This window comes from Patagioenas fasciata, chromosome 3, assembly GCF_037038585.1.
Source record: "Patagioenas fasciata isolate bPatFas1 chromosome 3, bPatFas1.hap1, whole genome shotgun sequence".
Taxonomy (NCBI): Eukaryota; Metazoa; Chordata; class Aves; order Columbiformes; family Columbidae; genus Patagioenas; species Patagioenas fasciata.
The window spans coordinates 22718145-22739104 of NC_092522.1; the positions used below are offsets into that span (position 1 = coordinate 22718145).

Sequence of the window (20960 nt, forward strand, 5' to 3'; positions counted from 1 at the left end):
AGTTTGGCTTGTAAATTTTGAAAATCCACCTTGTCATATTTCAGTGTATCTACTATCAGGAGGATGTATTAAAGATATAGTTTAGAAGGCTTCATAAATTGCAATTTTTTATTTTTTTTTTATGTTCAAAGCCAGTTGTGGCAGCCCACAAAAGGAGACAGTCACATCAGTCAGATGGCAGTGCTCAGTGGCTCTTTCCCACGTTTATGCCAGAAGACTCTTGCTGTGACTGGCATTTGATTGTGCAGCAATAGGAGAACTGCAAAATGCTCAGAGTTTTTCAGCTGTGTTACAGGTTGAGAGGTTCGTACGTTTGTTGGTCCTACAGAAATGCTTTGGATTTGCGAAACTGGACTGAAAACATGGCCAGCCTTAAGCCTGTCCCAACCAAATCCAGCTTGAAATAGTTAAGTGATAGCTTACTGGAACCATATTATTTATGCTTCCATGTTGGGTACCTTAATGTAGTGATTAATAAAACGAAAATGTTTGCTGTGTATTACCATATATTTTATTGATTGGTTGTCCTACGGATAAGGACACAGGTGTCAAGAAAAATGGAAGGACTCAGAGCACTGTTTAGGCTGAAAATACAGAAAAATATTAGAAAAAGACAGAAAAAAAAATTAGAAAGCAGTCTAGTTTCTAGCACAAGGTTTTATTACTTTTTTTTTTTTTAATATCGTGACCAGCATGAAATCACTTTTAACCAACCCCTCTGTGCTGAACCCAGAATAGTCTCTCTGGTTTCTTACCAAGTCACTAAGGTGAAGTCGCTAGGGAGTTTTGAGTGTCCAAACTAGCATATGGTGTACAGCTTTGTCCTCCAGCAGCTTAAAACACTTTATTTGTCTCTAACTAAACAGAGAGAGCCCTGAGGTCCAGTAAAGCGGACATAGTATTTGTGTTCATGCAAGTATACAATATATTGGCCATTTGGCTTTATGAACCTACCTTGTTCGGTGTCTAAGGAGGAGTAATGGTTTTCCATTTAGACTGTGGAGTCTACTGATTAATAATAAATATACTCCTGACATTGTTAAATGATAGCCTGCTTCTAATAAACCCCATGCTGATCTGTGTGTTGGTTAGAGTGGGTAATTCATCTTCCAGGGCTGTTAAAACTTTAGCTGGGATTATAGAGACAACATGAATCAGACATGATCAGCATGTCCCCTGCTGGTTTGCTCATTTTCTCCCCTTAACAAAACACCAGCTAGTTTTCCCTTCGCATTGCAGATCTTGTTATTAGGTGATTTCATTATTAATCTCTCCTAAGGCTTGGGAGGCCTTTTCAAGGCATGTACGTAAGGGATCCACACAGTCTAAAGCAGATCACTGTACTTCCATGCACACACTTCTCCCAGGCTACTTGGCATCAATTTGTAACTCCCTTTTTGTTACCGAGTGAAGAGCCTGCAGCCACACTCTGGCTCCACAAGAACGAACTGAGTGCTCCAATTTTTTACTTGATTTGCTACCAGAATGAAAGAGGGGCAAAAGAAAGAGCAAGGAAGAAAAGCTAGAATCACATTATCCTCAAATCTAATTATGGCCTCAATAGCTCCTGAGGATTTGGCTTTATGAAGTGGCTTATAAAAGCCTTCCTTGTCATCGTGCCCACTAATACCCTTTGGTCTCATCTGCTGATAAGAGCTTTTTTGAGTCATTTTAAATTAGCTGCTAAATACGCCAACAAGTAGGCTGCAGGATGCACCGGACAGCCAAGAGCCCTAGAAAGAGCAGCCTCCAAGAAAGAACTCACAGCTGCCTGAACAGACCTGGCTTCTCGCTCCATCAGAGTCCCACCAAAGGTTATTTGGCTCACCCAGGCTCTGCTGAGGTTGGCACCGGTCCCTCCAGGAGCAGGCATGTCACACCAGAAAGGTACAGCGTGCACCACCAGTGATCATCCACAAGCCACTACTATAAGCCTGGGGAAATAGGGCTCCCCAGCTCAGCCCTGCACACTTGAACACACAGGACACAAGGTTTAGGAAAAGCAGAGCTTTTAACTCCCCACTGCTTCACATTCAAACGGCTCAAGGCTGACCTTTTAAATCACAGACCAGACAGCGGCATAGTCCTTTCATACCCACCCACACCTGCTATTATTTGCCATGGAAAGTTGAAGTCAGCTTAAGGACATGTTCTTTCCCCCCCCCAGTCCAGTTACTTCTTACAAAATCCAGTTGAGGCACGATGAATTTTTCCTTTCCCTTCTGGATGCTTCCACTCTCAGGCACCTTTTGACAACTACCATTAATTATCATGATACATGAATATGGGACATTTAATTTTCACAGCTGCATAGAGGCAAACCAACAGAAGATCTGCTCTCCGCCACCAAAGGCAACAAGCTCAGCTGTGAATGTCACCCTGTCCACTGCAGAAGGACCAGTGCCTGCCCCAGGCCTGGTCAGCCCTGGTCATTTCCCTGTTGTCTTAGGGACAAACTGAGTTGGCATCTGTTGCTAGGAGCCCGTCCACTCCTGCTTGGGGATAACTGCTCCATCTTCATGAACCAACCTCTTCAGCCCATCCCTGATACTCCTGTCAAAGCAAAAAGGAATGCAGTGCCCATAAAACATTCCTGGTCTTGGCACAACAGAAGCTGGCAGCCTTGTGCTGAGGGAAGAGAGGAGATGATTCTAGACAGGAGTCACACTGCAAATGCACCTGTGTCTCCAGCACCAAAGCAGTGTCCCAAGTGCTGCCACCTCCTAGACATGTTAGCACACATCAGAAAAACCTATCACAGAACACCAAGAGAGAGAGCGAGGAAGGGAGGGAAACGTGGTGGTTTTGTTGTGGGCTTTTTTTGTCACTAGTCTTCCCTTTAAATCATACTTTGTTTTGCTGGTTTCTGTAGGTTATCTGCCAGGGTACCTAAAGAGGCACCAGCTGAGGACCAGACTGAAGGAAAAAACAAGCCAGAGGAAAGGAAAAAAAAAAAAAAGACATTTAAGACACTAAATCTATCCAGACAGAAGAGCAAGCTGCATGTGTGACCTTCCAGAGCCACCACTTGGTACCTGGCAGCCCAGGTAAGAGCCTCACAGACCAATTTGCTGCCTCCTGCAGGCAGGGGGAGCAGCCTGACATCTTACTTGCAAGACAAGTTCCCCAAAACAGATAGACCTGCCTCACTCATCGTAGTAATATGCTCTGGGTCACACCGCCAGGCCTCATGAGATTCTGTAATGTGATTGGGAAATACAATATGCCTGTCCTGAATTAGAGTAGATAGGTTTATCACATTTCAGAGACAACTCACGGATGGGTAGAGATCAGATCAGCTGTAAGAAATTCCTTTTATTGTGCAACTTGTTATTCATGGTAGAGTGAAAATGGTTTCAAAGGTGATCCTCTGCATTTTGAAGGATATCTTCTTATATCTAATGTAGTTTATACAAACCAAATTGTTTTTTGCTTCAAACAGTTCTCCACAGAAGGAAATCAATTTCAAGATGCAATGGCTGTGATCTTTCAAGCTAAGGATCCATTGCAAACATACAAAGTGTTTAGCAACGCAAAGCTGCAGGGACAGGACAAGTATTACACATTATCAACATATGTTCCGTGTCCAGATCAAGGTTAAACTTCCAAAGCACTGAAAAAGCCACTGCCACTCTAACAACAGTTTCACTAACAGAAGCAAAAATATGTAGTGACCAGATAAGCACATTTGTTTTAACCCCTTCGGCATTTGGGTGCAATCATTTCAAGCCACTGGATCAGTTATCAATCAAAATAAAAAACTGTGAAAGTGCCGTGTGCTGACCTGAGATCCACCCTGGCTCTCTACACCCCTGGGAGCAGATGTTTTCATCCCCAGATTATTTGTAATGGCCCTCGCTACTCCCTAGTCTCACCTGAGCTGTGGCAGCAGCAGCCTCACAGCTCCACACCTTATTGTGCATCTTGTGAACTCACTTCCCTTGCCCTTCATCAGCTCATGTGTCAGTCAGACTCCCTGCCAGTGCTTCCCACCTCTGCCGAACCTCCAGGAAAACTCCCTTTCACCTCACCCTGTGCACAACCCTCCCCAGCTCAGCTCTCCCAGGATTAGTAAGAAGGTGACAGCAGCCTCAGGATGAGGATTAAGAGCACTTGCTCCTAACACTTTATGCTCTTCTGCTTTGCGTGAAATGATCGTTGCTGTGCATGCTCCTCTGTCTGACCATAGCTGTGTCCTTGTTGTCAGTGATCCCAGGCAGCTAAAGTTCAGTAAAGCTTGTAATAGCTATCTAACTTGTGTTGGCTTAGCGCAAGAGAGTCAGAGATTATGTTAGTAACACCCTTGGGGAAGGTTGTGACTGCACATAGTCTTTAGGACTGACTCTGCTTTTAGAGAAAACCATCATCTCTGCTAAGGGAAATAGGCTGGATGTCCATGGGGGTGATGCAAGAATTGTCAAGCAGGATCAGAATTCATGAAAACTGCTCAAAGTGCTTCTAACACTGATTCATCTAAAAACATTTCAGATGCAAGAACAGCATCACGGTACCTGGATGCTGACCTCCATAAAAATAGGCTCAGGCAACTTCTCCAAAGCTGAGAGGAGACATGGCATTGGATCTGTCTGCTGCAGAGACACACAGATGGATAGATGGGTCGGCATGATTCGCCATGGCCAGAGTTAGCTGGGAGCATGCAGCGTGTGTTTAATACCCGATACGAGCACGGCTGTTCTGAAGGACCACAGGAGCACTCCAGAGTCACATGCTCTTTTCAGGAGGATCGCAAGGAACTTTGCTCTGGTGCTGTGGTACAAACTTGACTGTGTGGTGTAGCTCTGAGTCACTGGGCCTGGATTTGCAGCTCACTCAGATGAAGCATAACCACTCCAGCCCACAGCCAGGAGGTCACACGGCCAGTTTGCAGAGGATCCTGACACAGCTTTAAGGTCCCCCGTGCACTCAGAGCATCCTGGCAAAGGACTCTCCGCTGCAGCAGAAGCAGCTGCTACCCTACAGGGAAATCAACCCTCTCCTCCACACAGGGTAAAACTAAGAAACTTTAAAACTAGGGAGCCTTATATCAACTTGACTGTTAGATGGGAGTTTGCTTCTTCCCACTTCTCACAGCTGGAGTGGTGGGAACAGGCTAGCCAGGACACTGCTGTCTGCAACCAGCTCACAGCCCAAGGTAAGAAAGCCTGGGTAGCAGAAACGGCAGGAAAATGTGCATTTGCAATCAGAAAATTTGCTTACACTTAAGACCTCTTTTTTTCCACTCTTCTCTTAAAAATAACCCCAAAAAGATTCCTACTGACTTGCAGACTACAAAACCTTTCAGCCTGAGAACAGTCCTGATTTTGCAATATATTTCTTTTGTTACATGTATCAGGTAACATATAAGTTTTCAATGCTCCTTTTCCTTTTTTTCCTCTTGGTTGGCTGGCTGTTTGGTTTCACAACTGAATTAACCCTGTACGGCAGCAATGTCTTGTCTGGGCACTTCTTTCACATAAATCACAGGAAAATGAGAGACGACATTCATTGTGATGGACAGTCAATAGATAATTACTTGATCACTTATCATAGAACGATTTTGCTTGGAAAATATCCTCAATATCGAGCCCAACCATTATGTAAAACCCAAACTTGAAACTCAGTCATATTTTCTTCTGTACATCACACACAACCAGCTTATATTTCAATGGTGCCCAAGTAACACCAGAGAAAACAAAGCACCCTCTACACCACAAAAGCAGCATTCTTACCTGCAAATTTATTTGTTGCTTTTCATCAGCTCTCAGCTAAAATGTGGTTCAACTCGAAACTTAATTAGACTCAGTTAGAGAGGTAGTAGCTTGCAACAGGTTTTTATTCTTACAGTGTTCTGAAGGCACTTCCAGTGAGTAACACAACAGTGGACATATGGAAAATATCCATAAATCTGGTATAATTCCACTGGATTTTAGCCCTTAGGTCTCAATGTGAGATGGACACCCATAGCAAGCTTCCTTAAAGTCTTCAGACACCTAAAGCAGCTACACAATATTAAAACTGGAGCTGGACTGATCATTCAAAATTACTTTAGCCAGAACATTAATGAGCTGCAGTTTCTTCTGCTGCTTGTATGTTGATCATCAACAGTTTGTAATCTGCTTGATTTTGCTTCCTTTACCACTTCTACAAACAATTATAGGCCATAGCATTGCACCAAATAAAGGTCCATGGGGCTAACTCCAGCGTCTGCCAGCCTATTTCCAGCCCAGTACTGCTGGCATTCCACGCCACAAAAACTAATACCTGGCTTTCTCTCTCCAAAACATACAGTCTTCACTAAAAGTTTGGGAAACTGAGGCAGGGAAATGAAGTAAGCTATGCCAAGTAGCTCGTAGAAGCAGTAGAAGGGATTAACACTCAGGGCTGGTGCTTGTCTTGAACCACAGTTCTCCAGTCTTCATCCATCAGCCCTGTCTTCTTCTTGCCTCACTAGATAATCAGAGATCTTTGAATTCCATTTCCTTCTCTTTACTACTAAGTTAATACACTGACATGTTGTAAGCTGAGGTTCCAAGCACTGATGATTTGTGTTCTTATCTCATGGCACTGTGCTGGTACAGAGAGAAGATGAGCACAAAATACTCAAAAATCAGATAAGCACCAAAGCAGGGATTTTAAGACTACCCCCAGCTCAACGAAACCAGGTAGATTCATTCTCACTGGAGCATGGATCTCCTTCGGGAGGGAAGGGGAAGGTTAAGGTGCTTTTTTTCTCTTTTTGCACAGTCTTGGTTGGTTCTTTAAATGGCAGTAGTAGTTCTAGCCCTGAGTTTGCTGCTCTGAATTTTATTTTCTGAAGGCACAAGGAGTGACTTACCTGGAGATCATAAAGGCTGTCACATAGCTCAACAGCCAGGATTAGAATCGTATTTCCTATTTTATCTTCTGTTCAAGTCAGTGCAAAATGTTACCAAAAAGCATTACTACCAAATTACATTAGGGCTTAGAGGTAAAAGCATAGGAGCCCATCTAGATACACCTATCAATATCACATATATTTCTTCAAAGCATGATAATAAATATCTAGGCATGTAACAAATACAAAGCAAAAAAAGGTTGATCTGTCTCCAGTGTATTTTAATAAGTGAAATAAACCTAAAGGTATGAGTTGGATTTCAGCAGCAGTTAACCTTTCCCCTGACACAATGCAAGATCTTTTTGTAAGCAGAAGATTTGCTAAATGCCATACTGGGGCTAACTCTAGAGACTTCCAGTCCATTGCCTGCTTCTATAAACCTTGCCAGGAGTCAGGTTGATATACTCAGGCTTCTCAAAAAACACTGCTGATGCATAGGGCTAATCTCATTTCTTGGACCACGAAATCAGCTGCAGTCAAAGGGTTACAGCCAATGGATGTGTGAGACACAATCAGCAGTTTGCCGAGTGGCTGCTGCTCCCCAGGTCTTTTAGGTACGTGGTGGCTTTTGGGCCTCCAAGAGACTTAGCTGAGTGACACTACTCACTTGTAGGGGACACCAAGTCCTACACCTGATGTTGCCTTCCCCATGGCCTGCCTTCCACTGCCCCCAAACAAGTTCACAGTGACCACCTTAGCGTGTGTTTTAGAACCGAAGGGGTTTAGTACAGCTTTTGGGTTTCACAAAGTGCAAGAGAGCTGAAAGGTTGGTCAAACAACCTCCTAGACTACATCACTGCAGGTCCCACTGGTCCATTTGCTCAAGCACGCACACATGTAGTGAGGTAGTAGCTGTTTCTGCTAAGGCAAAGAGGACTGTCATTTGTTCCGAGAGCTTTGGCTGTCAGCAGAACAGTTATTTTTGGCTAAGGTGGAAAACAGTAAAGCTAGATAGGTCTGAGGTCCTGGTCAGAGTGTACCTGCTGGGTGCTGGATTTCAAAACTGATGCCAAGCCATTCAACTCTTTAGGTTTTCAGAATTGAAGTGCCAGCAGCTGGGCAGCCCCGGGCTGCAGCCACGGTACAGGTGTGAACATGTTAAACTGCAGGCTCTTTGGAGCTGCTTTCCCTGTGAGCGCTAGACAGGGAATTACTACCATTTGCCTGTCATCTCCAGTGTGAAAGTAGGTGTGATATTTCCTGTTTCAATTAAATAGAAGGAGCCCAAGGTCACTACCCTTCTTTGTGAAAAGGGTCCATTCCATTTTAAGTGCTTCTCTTTGTTTCCCCGTGGTGACAAGGAAACAATGGCATCTCCCATCACAAAATGAGAGCTTACTCCAGCCCTTTCATGACAGAAGCCCTTGAGGTTTGCACCAAGGGAGAATGATTAGGTTAGTAATCACTGCAGCACACAGAAAGCATTTATAGTCTGCAACCTTTTGTAAATAAAGAGTTATTCTGGTTCTGCCTCTAATGCCAGGGAGGTTTACATATACGGCTTTCTCCCAGCACTGGGGGAGGAGAAACTGAGGCAGTAAAATCCTGAAAGCTACCAATTTATTCAAGAAGGGATGCTGAGAGCACTTGAAGGCTCAAAACTTGTGGTATTTCACTTAGAGTTTGCAGCACAGGGAACAAAGGATAGGATTTTCATTAAACTCTAGCATTTTTAGAGACATAAACTGTATTTTTTCAAGTCATATTGATGGTCCTGCAAAAGTTCTCTTCAAGAGTTGTTGCTACACAAGAGCTGTGTGCAGAACTCTTGGTGATTCACTGCCTGCTGCTGTGGTGGGATCTGCTCTGAAGGACAGGCTGGAAAGGACCTTCCAAACTTCTATTCCTAAGACCCCTTTTAAGGCCTTCTGTCCTATTCTCCTTTGTCAGCAACCTCACTCTCACATAGCAATAGCACCTGACATGACGTCTGGTGAATGACATCTCCAAAACCTGAAGAAATAACATCTGCCAAGTCCGCCTATGCTAAAAGACTTTGGGAGAGAGGTACTTTGTGACCTAGGGTTCCCTGCTCACAGGTGTGACTGGGAGAATCGCAAACCTTTTCTTCAGTATTTCACATCTTGGGCTACAAGATACCCAGGAGCAAAACCAAGTAATATCCCTTTACCTTTCTCAGAGTGGTGTCTAGTTTTAAGTACCTCCTCTGTTACTTCAGTAGCAGCATTTCATGGGAGTCCCCTCTTCTACAGTTGGAGAATTGGGAAACACAAATATGACACAATTACCTTCAATTAGCGAAAATATTACTTTTATGGAAGAAAAGTGAAAATTTGACTTATTCCAGATCTGAAGCAGTGAGAGAGACATAGATTATAGGGGAGTTTTCAGTAACCAAGGCTCACCCATGGCCTTCAGAGAGAAGAAATAATCATGTTACTGTCTTTCCTCCCAGCTTCACAGCAGTTTATATCCTTTAATCTCACACACTGAATCCTGTTTGCTTGGGCTTTGGAGATTCAACAATCCCCATGTGCAGTTAGCACTGAGCAGGACTCACCCATTACTTGCTGGCTTGATCCTGGCCATAGCCATAAATGACTGCCCTGCCTCTGTTTACACATGTACGTGGATCAGATACAAACTCAAACGTGCAACACAGCTCCACCCATGCTGTCTGCAGAAGACAAACTCATCCACAGCAACGAAAAGTGCAAAGATAATTCAGTGTTTTCCACACAATCCCAGGCAATGTTTCACATCCCTCCTTGTGCACCAGCCTCACCCCCCATAAGTTACTGAGATGCTTGTTTTGACGAGTCCAAGTCTCCTTTTGGTCTCCAAGGCTCTTCTACCATGTTTTGAGAGAGATTAATAAACATTGTGCACACCAAACTTCTGTAGGACTCACCACAGGAGCCCCGGTATCCCTCTAAAACATTTGAAGTTTGTATTTTTTTGCCATCCCTTCTCTTTGAATGCATGACTGCCAACAGGCCAATACCAGCTGCACACTCTGCAGACAACATCCGTTGTTCAACCTGGAGCACCGTGTCCTTATTTTTATCTGTTTGATTCTTCTCCTGTCCCACAATACACAAGGACCACCAATGGCTTTGCATTTGAGCTCCATCTGGTGCATCTTGGCTGCGTGTAGGAACATCTCATTGTCAATCCCCGTGGTGTAAGTCCTCCAGCAGGTCAAGACATCACCATGTCCCAGCGCTGACTCATGGCTGTGCTCTCGCAAGGATTGATGACAAGCTCTTTGGTGCTCTCATGCGTGTCCCCAATCGTCTCAGTGTCCAAACAAAAGCGTGAAGCTATATGTTCAATGTGTGACCCAACTTTACCCCATCGCTGAGGAGAGACACACATGAGAGGAAAAACATTTTGCTTTTGCTATACTGTTTCAGCATCAAGAGGACAGTTGTCACTAAGCCTTTGTGGCCTGATGTTGGGAAGTAGAGGGTCCCCCAGCCCACACCCAGCAGAGAACAGGTCTAGCATTTCTCCCATCAGAAGGACACTCACTTAAGCTCAGTCTCTGCCTGGCTTCAGAAAGATAATACATTACTAACAGCTTTTTCCCCAGGTCACTGGTTCAAATGCCAGCTCGATGATTAACTGCAGGGAAATTTTAGCATCTGCTCGCTGACTGGCAGCCCGTGTGAGCTAAATTGCCATCTTTGGTTTGACTTCTGCAGATAAGTATCCAGATCACCACCCGCACTAATAGACATCCTTAACAACACACTCATTTAGGAGGCAAAGGGCTGAACAGGCCAGAGGCTGCACTCCCATACAGACTGTGATTCCCAGATGAAGTCAGAGCACACGGGCCATTTGATGTGCAGTAATACTAATGCTGAAAGAAAGGGAACTTCACAAAAAGTAGGGGATCAATGAAAGGGCTCACCTGCTTGTTGTCACCTTCTTTGCAAGGTGACAGCAGCACCTGGGAACCAGGGAAAAGGGTATACACAGACAAGCACAGCTGCTGCTGGCGCACTTGGTGGTTGTACGTGTATGTCCATTCCTGCAAAGAGGAAGAAAAAGAATGGAGTTGTGATGAAGATTGATCCTTGGTATTCTTGTACCTGGAAAACAAATACTTTGACTTGGAACAGGTCCCCTCTAAAGCAAGCACAAACCTCATTGATTTCAAGAGTTACCAGGACAGGTCACTAGGATGTTTCAATCCTCCCCCAAATTGCAGCTGTCATTGGGGGACTGCAAGTACCAAAGAAAATGTTTACAAAGGCTGCTGGAAGAAAAATGGTTCATGATGCAAAGGATTTCATACCCAGAACTGGGCTGTGGTTGGGAGACAGGGGCATGGAAAAACAGCAAAAGAAAGGCAGAAATACTACACACAACGTGCAATTCTCTTTTTGTCAGGAAGAGCAGCAGAAATGCTTTGCAGCTGGCAGTGGGAGAGAGAAGGTGATATATCACAGATGTTTGCTATTCCCACGATTCCATTCCCAAATATGAAGAAAATCAGGGATAAGTCTTCCCTTTATATCAAAGGAGTGGGACCAAACTGAAGAGAAGCTGCTAAATTAATGCATACTGCGATTAAGTTACGAAAGACCTACCCATCATTAAACAATTAACATGATAAATGCTTTCTGACCACCTGCAAAATGAGAGGATATTTTTCAAGTTTTAGATCCTTCTGCATGACAAGAGGGAGACAGCAGATTGAGTAATACATTGTTTAGAAGCAGAGTGCTTAGTTTATATTTAACTAATAATTAATAGATGTATTGTAAGTAAGAAACTAAACAATTATAACTAACATCATGAATTATTTCTTAGTATAGATGTATTGCATGTCAAAATTTTCAAAAATTGTAATGCATACGTAATAATTATGTGAATATAAGCAATGCAAGAGCATCCAGTCTTTGGAGCACCTATGGTGGATGATCGCCAGAGCTCCCCAGCGCTGTCAATAAAAGAATGCTGCTTAGCAGTATAATTGACTCTGCTGTTACGTTTATTCCTCCATTTCAAAACTCCAAACATTCACTGTACTGGTTTGCTATGACCACTGCTATTCCTGTTGCCTTGGGCTGCCTTGGAATTTTTTTCTCATGCCACTTTTCATGTTCACCTGCTCTTTATCAGCTCCTCAGCCCAAGAAATAATCTTTGGGGGAGCAGAGACTCTTTGGCCTGTGTAAAGTTTACCATACAACAAGGGTTCTCTGAGATTATTCTCTTTTCCACCCCTGGATGTTTTTTCTTGAGAGAAAAAGAGAAGCAGCTGATAGTTTGATCAGCATTTCCAATGTGCTGGACAAAGCATCATGCTTGTCCAGATACACTACTTAGCCCAGCAGTATTTCAATGAAGTTTACTCCAATGTTTATTCCAGTTGAACCTTTTCTGTTGTTCAGCTGTGCCCATATTACCCAAGAACACCTCCTGAAGATCTGAGACTGCCCAGGCAAGGACTATCTCCCTGCTATTTGTGTGCGTGCACAAGCAGACAAGAGCTGCTTTGGCTTACAAGAAAACACAAGCCCTGGAGAGTGACTTCTAGAACATTTTTTGTTTTTGCTTATAACTTTGTGCAGGCATTAACTTTAAAATTAGAAAGAGCAGGGCTGGAAGGGGTTTCTGAGGGCATCAAGACAGGGTGCAAAGCAGGATCAACTCCTGTGTAAATGGCCCTGAGACAACAGTCAGGTAAGCAGCAATGGGAGCAAATGGAAAGCAGGTTGCTGAGCTGAGGCAGGGCAAGTGAGCAGGCCTTGAGGACAAACAGCAGGCTGGCTTCACTAGCAGAGGGCAATAACCATGCTGAAGAGAGCAGGGTCAGGGAGCAAGAGGGTTTCTGCAACAGACCCCAAGAGCCAAGGCTAGACATGTGGAAGAAATGTTTTACAATGAGGGTGGTAAAACACTGGCCCAGGTTGCCCAGAGAGGTGGCAGATGCCCCATCTCTGGAAACATTCAAGGCCAGGGTGGATGGGGCCCTGAACAACCTGATCAGGTTGAGGATGTCCCTGCTCATTGCAGGGGTTGGACTGGATGAGCTTTGAAGGTCCCTTCCAACCTAAAACATTCTATGATTCTAGGCAAATGCCTTGACAGGGTACAGGCTACTGGCTACAAGAAGTAGGAAAGCTGATGTGCAAGAAAAGGTGCAGAGAGAAAGAAAAACAGCTTCGAGCTCAGATACGGTAGAGTCAGAGCTCCACAAGGAGTGAAGTGAGCAGGGGTGTTGGCAATGAAGGGGAAGGTAGCACTTGAACATATGGCAATTTAGGCTGGGTCTAGAAAACTGAAGGGTAAATGGTGCTCCTGGGAGTCTGCAACCCTTTCTGGGTGCTGGAGGGGGGAGTGAAGAATGGCTGCCCTGACCTCAGAGCTGGGACACATGCAGCTCCCCCTGAGCTTAAATGGTGGAAGCTTTGAGTTGCATTAGCATGAGTTATTAGAGCAGGGAATGCTTCCCCCACTTTGGTATTTGTCACTGTCAGCAGCTCTAACTCCTCTCTCTGACTTCAAAACAGGCAGCTACAGGCGTCTAATTCCTGGGAATATAAATCCCACTTCATTCAGGTTCTTAGCCAACTGGAAGGGAAAGCATGCTTTTGTATAGCAGACCCAGATCCACAAGGGCTTCATACTGTGATCCTCACACCTTGTGCTTCTTACGTCTACTAGTCCCCTCACAGCTAATGGAAATCAAACCTGGCTTTCTGAACAGCCTGCCCACCAGCTTCTCTCACAGACCTGCCGAGGATTTCAGCATATAACAAGCATTCATTTTCAAAGCTGCAGTCTGCACCCAAAGGGCCTTCTAGCAACTAGTTTTTTGTCAGATGGAGCAGTTTACCTGATCCTAAAGTGAACATGTCGCACACATCCCAACTATGCACGCTGTCACTTGCTGTGTAAAGCACCAGGCTGGGAAATCATGTGTCAAATTAGTCCTGCATCTGTGAAGAACCAAGCCCTATGGGGGAAGCTCCAACACCTGCTCTTGGCACCCACACTGCTGCAAGCTGCTTCGGAAACTTGCTTTACATTTTTTAATCAATTGTTTGTCATTTTAGCTTGGGACAAGGCCTGAGCAGCACCCATGAGGCTCCTCAGCAGCAGCAAGTTAATCCTGTAACCCATATGTATCACAGAATCATAGAATGTACTGAGTTGGAAGGGACCCACAAGGATCATCGAGTCCAACTCCTGTTCCTGCATATGACAACCCCACAGTTCACACCATGTGTCTGAGGGTGTTGTCCAGTCTCTTCTTGAACACTGTCAGGCTTGGGGCCGTGACGCCTCCCTGGGGAGCCTGTTCCAGTGCTCCAGCACCCTCTGGGTGAAGAACCTTTTGTTATGTTGAATATGAGTATGTTGAATCCCCCAACTAACTCCGAGAGTGGGACTTTGTGACCTCTTATCCTCCTTGCATCACTGAGGCACCTCACGGAGGACTGCTCCTCCCAGAGGTTCTCCATGCTTCTTTTCCAGGCCAGGTTCTGTTGAAGCCTTCCAGATATTCACATCTTCTCAAGGCAGTATCACTCTCTCAGCAAACCACCATGGGATAGAGAGAGTGGTGGTAACCATCTCTCCTAAGCTGTTGTTCATCATAGGAAGTGAGGCCTACAGTGCTGGATACATGCATCAGTTCCAACAGCTGCCATTGGATCCTTCCCTCTTGCCTCCAGGCTGTCCTGCTGCTGTCTTTATCTAAACTGACAGATTTTGACATGGCTCTTCTATTTTGGCAGAATGGCTTTTTATGGAAGCCAGTCCTGTTGAAAGTGCTTCGTCCAGTTCTAATAATGTCTTGTCTCTTTTCAGCCCTAGATGAAAGCCAGAGAAAATGATGCAGAAAATTAAGAAATTCAGAGGTCGTGGGGAACGTCACTTGAACATCACAGAATCCACAAAAATCTTTGAGTTAAAATACAGGCAAATGGCCACGCAAATTTTTATCTTACCACGTCTCTTTCCCTATTTGTATCAGTTGGGATGACAATTTCCGCTTTTTTTCCCCATAAGAAACTCCTCCACCTTCTAAACCCTGGCACACTAAGCACTCACGTAGCCAGCACTGCAGGAACAACAGCAGAGCTTCAAACCCCAGTGGTTGTGGTGAACAGGGCAGCCTGGGGTACTGCTAAGAAAGGAGACCATCAAGGAGCTACCATGGCTTCAGAGCTGCAGACCAGGCTGAAGTGATGCCAACGGGGTTGAGAGCTGACCTCTGGCACCAAGGAAAAACAGACACCTGAGGTGAAAGTGAGACCAAGATTTCCTGCCTTTTCAAAGACAAAGCAGCTCCTAATGAAGTAGTGGTGGAGCAAGGAGGAAGAGGGTGGACTAGGTGAGCAGAGCTACCAGCTGGACACCACAATGAGCAATCGCCTTCCTCTGAAGCCTCAGATAATGCTAGCCCCTATCTGAGGCTCATGACTATTTTTCAAGGCTTTAGCATCATTTGAGCAGGCATCTGTCACTGCTACTCAGCATCACTGTGAATTGAGAAAATTATTTTAAAATGTGATCTTCAGCTTGGTGTAGCCTGGCTAGTAGAAGGAGAAAGGAGCCCCCCAGCCTAGCAAGGAACAGCCCCATAGGAGCCCATGGTTTGACAGAGCTGTACATTCTCTGCTGCTGAGCAAGAGGTCAGCCATACCCTAAAGCTGGGGTAGCAGCTAGAGGAAAATGTTTCTAAGGAAGGCGGAAACAACCTCAGCTCTCAATTATTATCTTTTTAAAATCACAGGGAAGGATTTCCCAAGGCACATGACTCCATGGGTCATCTAAGGATACCAAGGCGCTTCTCCCATCAAAAGGCCCTGGGATGCAACTAGCACTTGCACACACCTCAGGAAAGGGAAAGCAAAGTACAAAAGGTACCCATGGCAGCCTGAGTGCAGAGGTGACACTGCTGCCACCAGTCCCTCTGCTCTGCCCATCTCCTGCAGGACCTGCCCATGGAGAAGAAAAATGAAGACTTTTGAGGGGAGGAAAGTCAGAAGAGAATTTTTATGGTTGTGATGTCTCAGGAGGGACACTGTCAGGTCAGTTTGGATAGATGCTAAATGTTCTCCAAAGAAAGTGCAGATCTAGTCAGCCCACAGTGGTCCTTGAGCCAACTGGGATAAGCTTCAATGACACACCAGGCAGATCATTACATTGCATTTCCTTCACAATAAGAATCAAGGATGCCACCCAAATGCAATGGCAGCCACTCAGCTCCAGAGCCCAGATATTTTGGGGTACAGGTCCAGGAAATGTCTACTGCAACCTTCCCACTGTTTTCTTATTTGTCTGGGAGATGACTAACTTTAAATTCATCTTGTGGCTACTGCTTATATGTATGTGAGCATCGATGACGGAGTGTCTTCTGCTTTTTTTATCTAAGGTATGTCAGGTTTCCTGGAACTGCTAATAATTTAAATAAATCCCAGAGTCAGATGTCTATTTCAAAGCTGTATGGACTAATATCAACTGATACTTAGTTTGGAAAACAAACAAACAAAAACCCCAACAACAATAAAAAAACTACTCACACATTCATGAGATAGACCAGGACAAAATTATGACCCATTATTTTCCCTCTGATGCATTTCCCTTGTGAAAAATTAAATCAATCAATCCATTTAGCAAATGAGACACCACAAGACATAGAGTCCCAAGGCTCCAATGGGCAGGAGCGTGGGCAGAGCCCACTGTACCCTGGGGACGGGCAGCACTGCACAAAGATCTCTGCCAGTCGCTATCTCAAGAGCAGGTCCCTCTGAGAGCCACCTCGCGGAACAGCACCTGCCCTGACTGCTACCAGACCTTTTGGGGAGAGAAGGGCCAAGTAGATCCCAAGGATGAGAAGACAGAGCTCTCCCACATAATGATGAGGGGTCTTCTTGTGCCTCAGTGCCCCTTTTAGTAATTCAGGATTAACACCAGACACCACCAGGGAGGGTTTGTGAGATCCGCTAGGGGTGTAAAGCCTGCCTGGTTTCACTGCAGTCACTCTTCTCAATTTACCCAAACTGTGGATGTGGCTAGAGGGCTCACAACACCTTTCCCCTGCACTAGAGACACAAAAAAACCTAAAATAAAGAGCAATTGATTGCCATCTGCCAGCTTCTGTTCCTCTCTCCTCAAATCATGGTGACCTATGACAGCTCAGATCTTCCCACACTCAAACCTGGACTTCATGCATGTGATGCTGGTAAAGGGCTTGGGGAGCCTGGCAGGGAGAAAGCTACAGAAGGACAACTGAGCAACCAAATTAATGCTACTAACACTAATAACGAAGGGACTGGATGGCCAGGATATTTCCATAGTACATGCTGAATACCAGGAAAGCACAGCTTTGATTTAGCTACGCCTGTTTTTCAAATAATGAAGCTTAGGGTAAACAAGATGTGACTTCAGTATGTTAAAACTGAAGATTAATGCTCCATTCTGGTATATCTAATATGAAAATAAGTAGCATTCAGGACTGCTGCATAATCTATCCCATGCAGCCTGGTGACTATAACACTCATGCCATGCCCCAGTTCAGGTGGCCTTGTAACAGTTGTGTAATTAAAATATAAGTTTCTATCCACAATAAAAATGTAAATACCCTGCTTTCATTTTAAATATTGTCCATAGGTACAAGTAACAGAGAACTAACCTAGAAAGATAAAGAAAGATAAAAGGAAAATATTTTTCTCTATTCCTGCCTGTGTACTGAGTGTAGTTATTCAGAAATCCTTTTGTAGTACATTTTTCTGTTCCCCTGCAGAGTTAGTCCTGGATGCACACAAGAAATGGAGTTGCCATCCAGTGGGAAGTGTTGACCTATTGCAAACTGCTGCAGAATCAAAATGGAAAGATGAAAAGTTAGTGGTATGAAAAATTCCAAAAATTTACTGCACAGAAATGTCAAAACAAAATGTGTTTGATGGGAACGAAACAATCCGACTTGTTGGCATGACATTCCTCATTTCAAAATATCATATCAAATTGATATTTCAAAAGGACCAATGCCACTTCATTTTGAAATGCCACCTTGCAGTGGCATTTTCCATTCTGATTTTCCCAGATTTTTTTAAAAACATGTAACTCCTTGAAAGTTGCAACTGTCACTAGAGCATTCTTTCTTCCTTCAGCAGAGCTGACCCTGCAAAACATGATGACCTTCTCTCATCAGCTCGCTGCTCTTGCTGTTTGTAAAAAAGTCCATCCAGCAGTGGAAGGAAGAAAAAGAAGCCTAAAACTTAGAAACCAGTTAAACCGTAGGAACTGTAACTATGCAGTACTTGCAGTTATATTCACTATATTTTCTGAACTGACGAACATTCAAGCAGTCATTGTTGATTTTACCAGACTGTGAAACAGATATTATTTTCCTGACTAAAGGCAGGCACGCAACTGCATGCAAAAGAGATGCACATAATGACGTGCTTCATTTGCACATACAAATTAGGGACATTTTCAACAGCATCTCCAGGCCAGGATTTTTATATGTGCAGCTACCTGGTTTGAATGTGTAACCATGAGGGTTAAAGACATACAGCCAAGTGGAAGCAAGCACACTATTGCCTATTAAATTATTTCACAGCACCCCAAAGAAGCAAGTGATTGTTATCCTCCCTGTTTTATAGACGGGAACAGTGAGAGAACTTACTGACATGCCCAAAATCACAAAGCCTGAAGCAAAGACAGGTTTTGAAGTTGTGTCTTCAGGGTCTTGCTCCAGCGACTCCGCTGGAAGGGACATGTGCCTGTTCTTGGCTCTAACATTTCTTAGAAGATGCTTTTGAGAACATTGATTCATACAGCTTTTTCTCATCTCAGTGAGACTGAAAAAAACTGAGATCGAAAAAACCAAGATCATCATAATTAAGTTCTCACTAGTTTAATGGGCAATCTAATATTGCGAGAATGCAGACTGGGAAGTTATAAATACCATTGCGATTCAGTGCATTTTGAAAGAAATAAGGCTGAAAGATGAGAGGAAATTATAGTTCTCTTTGTCTTTCTCTGATCCCTGCAGATGAACGGCGCGTGGTGTTCCTAAGCAGCAGCAAGTGTTCAGCGCGGGCTCGCACAGAGATAAGCGAAGCGGTCCACCCCGTACTGTAGCTCCTCCACCAGTCCCTGCTGCTGCCCAAGGCCTCCACCGAGGGCTTACCAGGGCTAAACTGCATGCTACCTTAGGAAAGGGGTTGGCAAAACAAGTAATCCTCCAACAAAGCTTTAGCAAACTTAGGAAATCACCTTGAAGAGGCCCCAGAGCCTTCTCTCCAGCTGGCATCACAGCGACTGGCAACACATCCTACCTGTGCCGTTGCTGCCGTGGTGCCTTTGCCGCCGATACACGGATTTAAGCTCAGGATGGGGAACTCCTGGTCTTCAGACTTGTGCGACTCCAGGCAGCTTTGCCTTTGCCTGATCATCCCAGTCTGATAAAGTGATTCCTCAGGAATCCTGTGGGAACAGCATGAAAATTACGCCCCTGCTCCCCCAGGCACAGGGAGCACTCAAAGGAAGGGTTGGAGGGGCAAGGAGGGTGCAGTTGCAGCATTTCACCTTCAGAAAATGAGAGTGGCAAGTTCTATTACAACCCTGAACCACTGAGAGCAGTAGTACATGGACAGGGACACTGCAGAAGCAGCACTCAGAGATGGATGGCTGGCCTTTGTGAGAGGAAAAAATAAATGAAACCGCACAAGGCAAACAGAGGCGCAAGGAACAGACTGTGAGCAGGCTGAAGGTCACCCTTCAGCTTACCGGCGTGGGGAACTTCATAACAAACTGTCACAGAGCCCTGGCATTCCCTGTGAATGCTGCTGTGCAATGCCACACGTGGCAAAAAAAGAAAGAAAACAGCTATAAATCATTTTCACACTGCATTCAGCCATTGCATCAATAAATCCCTGGAGGTATCTCCAAACTTTTTGCACCCTTTCTGATCATGGCTCACAATAGTGACTCAGGGACTGGATACAATGTTTCCCAGAGTAATTTTGGTGACTAAAGGGATCTGCGCAAAAGCAGCTGTGGAAATACCTATTAAGCAAAGCATTAGGCTAGGAGTAAGGCAGAACCACCTGAATACAGGTTGTAAAATCCTGGAGTGTATGGTTTCGTAACAGAGAAGTCTTGAGTATCACAGAACAGTGTGAAAGGAGTGGCAATTTGGTGCTTTTTTTTGTAAGCAAGAGTCATTCATCACTGAAACAGCCCAACAAAGGCTATGGTGGATTTTCCACATTGGAATACTTTTATAAAGAAAACTGGCTGTTTCCCTATACCTCCTGTCCTGCAGCATGGGCAGGAGGACACATGAGGAATCCCCAAGAGCTATGAGAAATAACTGGTGCTTTGCCCCTCACCAGCCCTGCAGGAAAGAGCCACAGAGTCTATAAGGCTGCTCTGAGAAAGCAGGATCTCAAATGAACCACATCTCACTGTGGGCAAGCTGTGTTTAAAACCAGCACAAAATTCACTTGTACTGTTCTGTGAAGCCCAAGGGAGGGGGCAGCTGTGTCTCTGGGGCAGGAGGGAGGTGTGGGGACTGAAGGGGCAGAGGAAAGCTCTGTGGGGCAGGAGGGGTGGGACATCCCGCTGGCCTGTTAGAGATAGGTGGGGATGGCACATCCATACCGAAGTTCAGGATAAACATTTTCCAGGTACCACTTGAAGCTGTGGCATTTCAACCTCTTCCGCAGCTCCACTCTGCTCTGCACGCTGTGGGAATAAAACATCACAGAGGTACAATGGAAATAATGAAGGTGAGACCCAACGCACCAAGAAAGGAGGCTGAGAGAAACCCAAGAGATATACACAGACAGCAAACACAAGAGCATCAGCAACTCTATTTTCTGCTCTCTTCTACATGAGCCTGGGTGGTCATTTTGATCTCTGTCTCTTTGGAGCTGTCACTTGATAGAGTCATGATGACATATTGACATTTTAACAAGGAGCCTGGAGTTTGGTGGATGAAAAGGTCGATGAAAAAGTACAGTCACTTAAAACTTTTTAATAAAAAAGTATGCTTTCTACTCTATGCAATAAGCATTAATTTAATACATTAATGTAATAGGAAATTAATATATGCTATTATAAGTTACTCTTAGTTTACAAGACTA

At 44.6% G+C, this 20960-nt stretch overlaps 1 protein-coding gene across 2 annotated transcripts in view; it reads right to left on the minus strand.

Annotated features, from left to right (window-relative positions):
• Positions 1-658: 658 nt before the first annotated feature.
• Positions 659-20960, minus strand: part of GALNT14 (polypeptide N-acetylgalactosaminyltransferase 14) — a 113472-nt gene continuing 93170 nt past the window's right edge. For both annotated transcript variants that reach the window (XM_065835786.2, XM_071805941.1), the window contains 4 exons: positions 20476-20559; positions 19149-19296; positions 10755-10874; positions 659-10195 (listed from right to left, as the gene is read on the minus strand). In XM_065835786.2, the coding sequence (XP_065691858.1) occupies positions 10037-10195; positions 10755-10874; positions 19149-19296; positions 20476-20559 (511 nt within the window). In that variant the 3' untranslated portion in view covers positions 659-10036. The remainder of the gene's footprint in view (positions 10196-10754; positions 10875-19148; positions 19297-20475; positions 20560-20960) is intronic.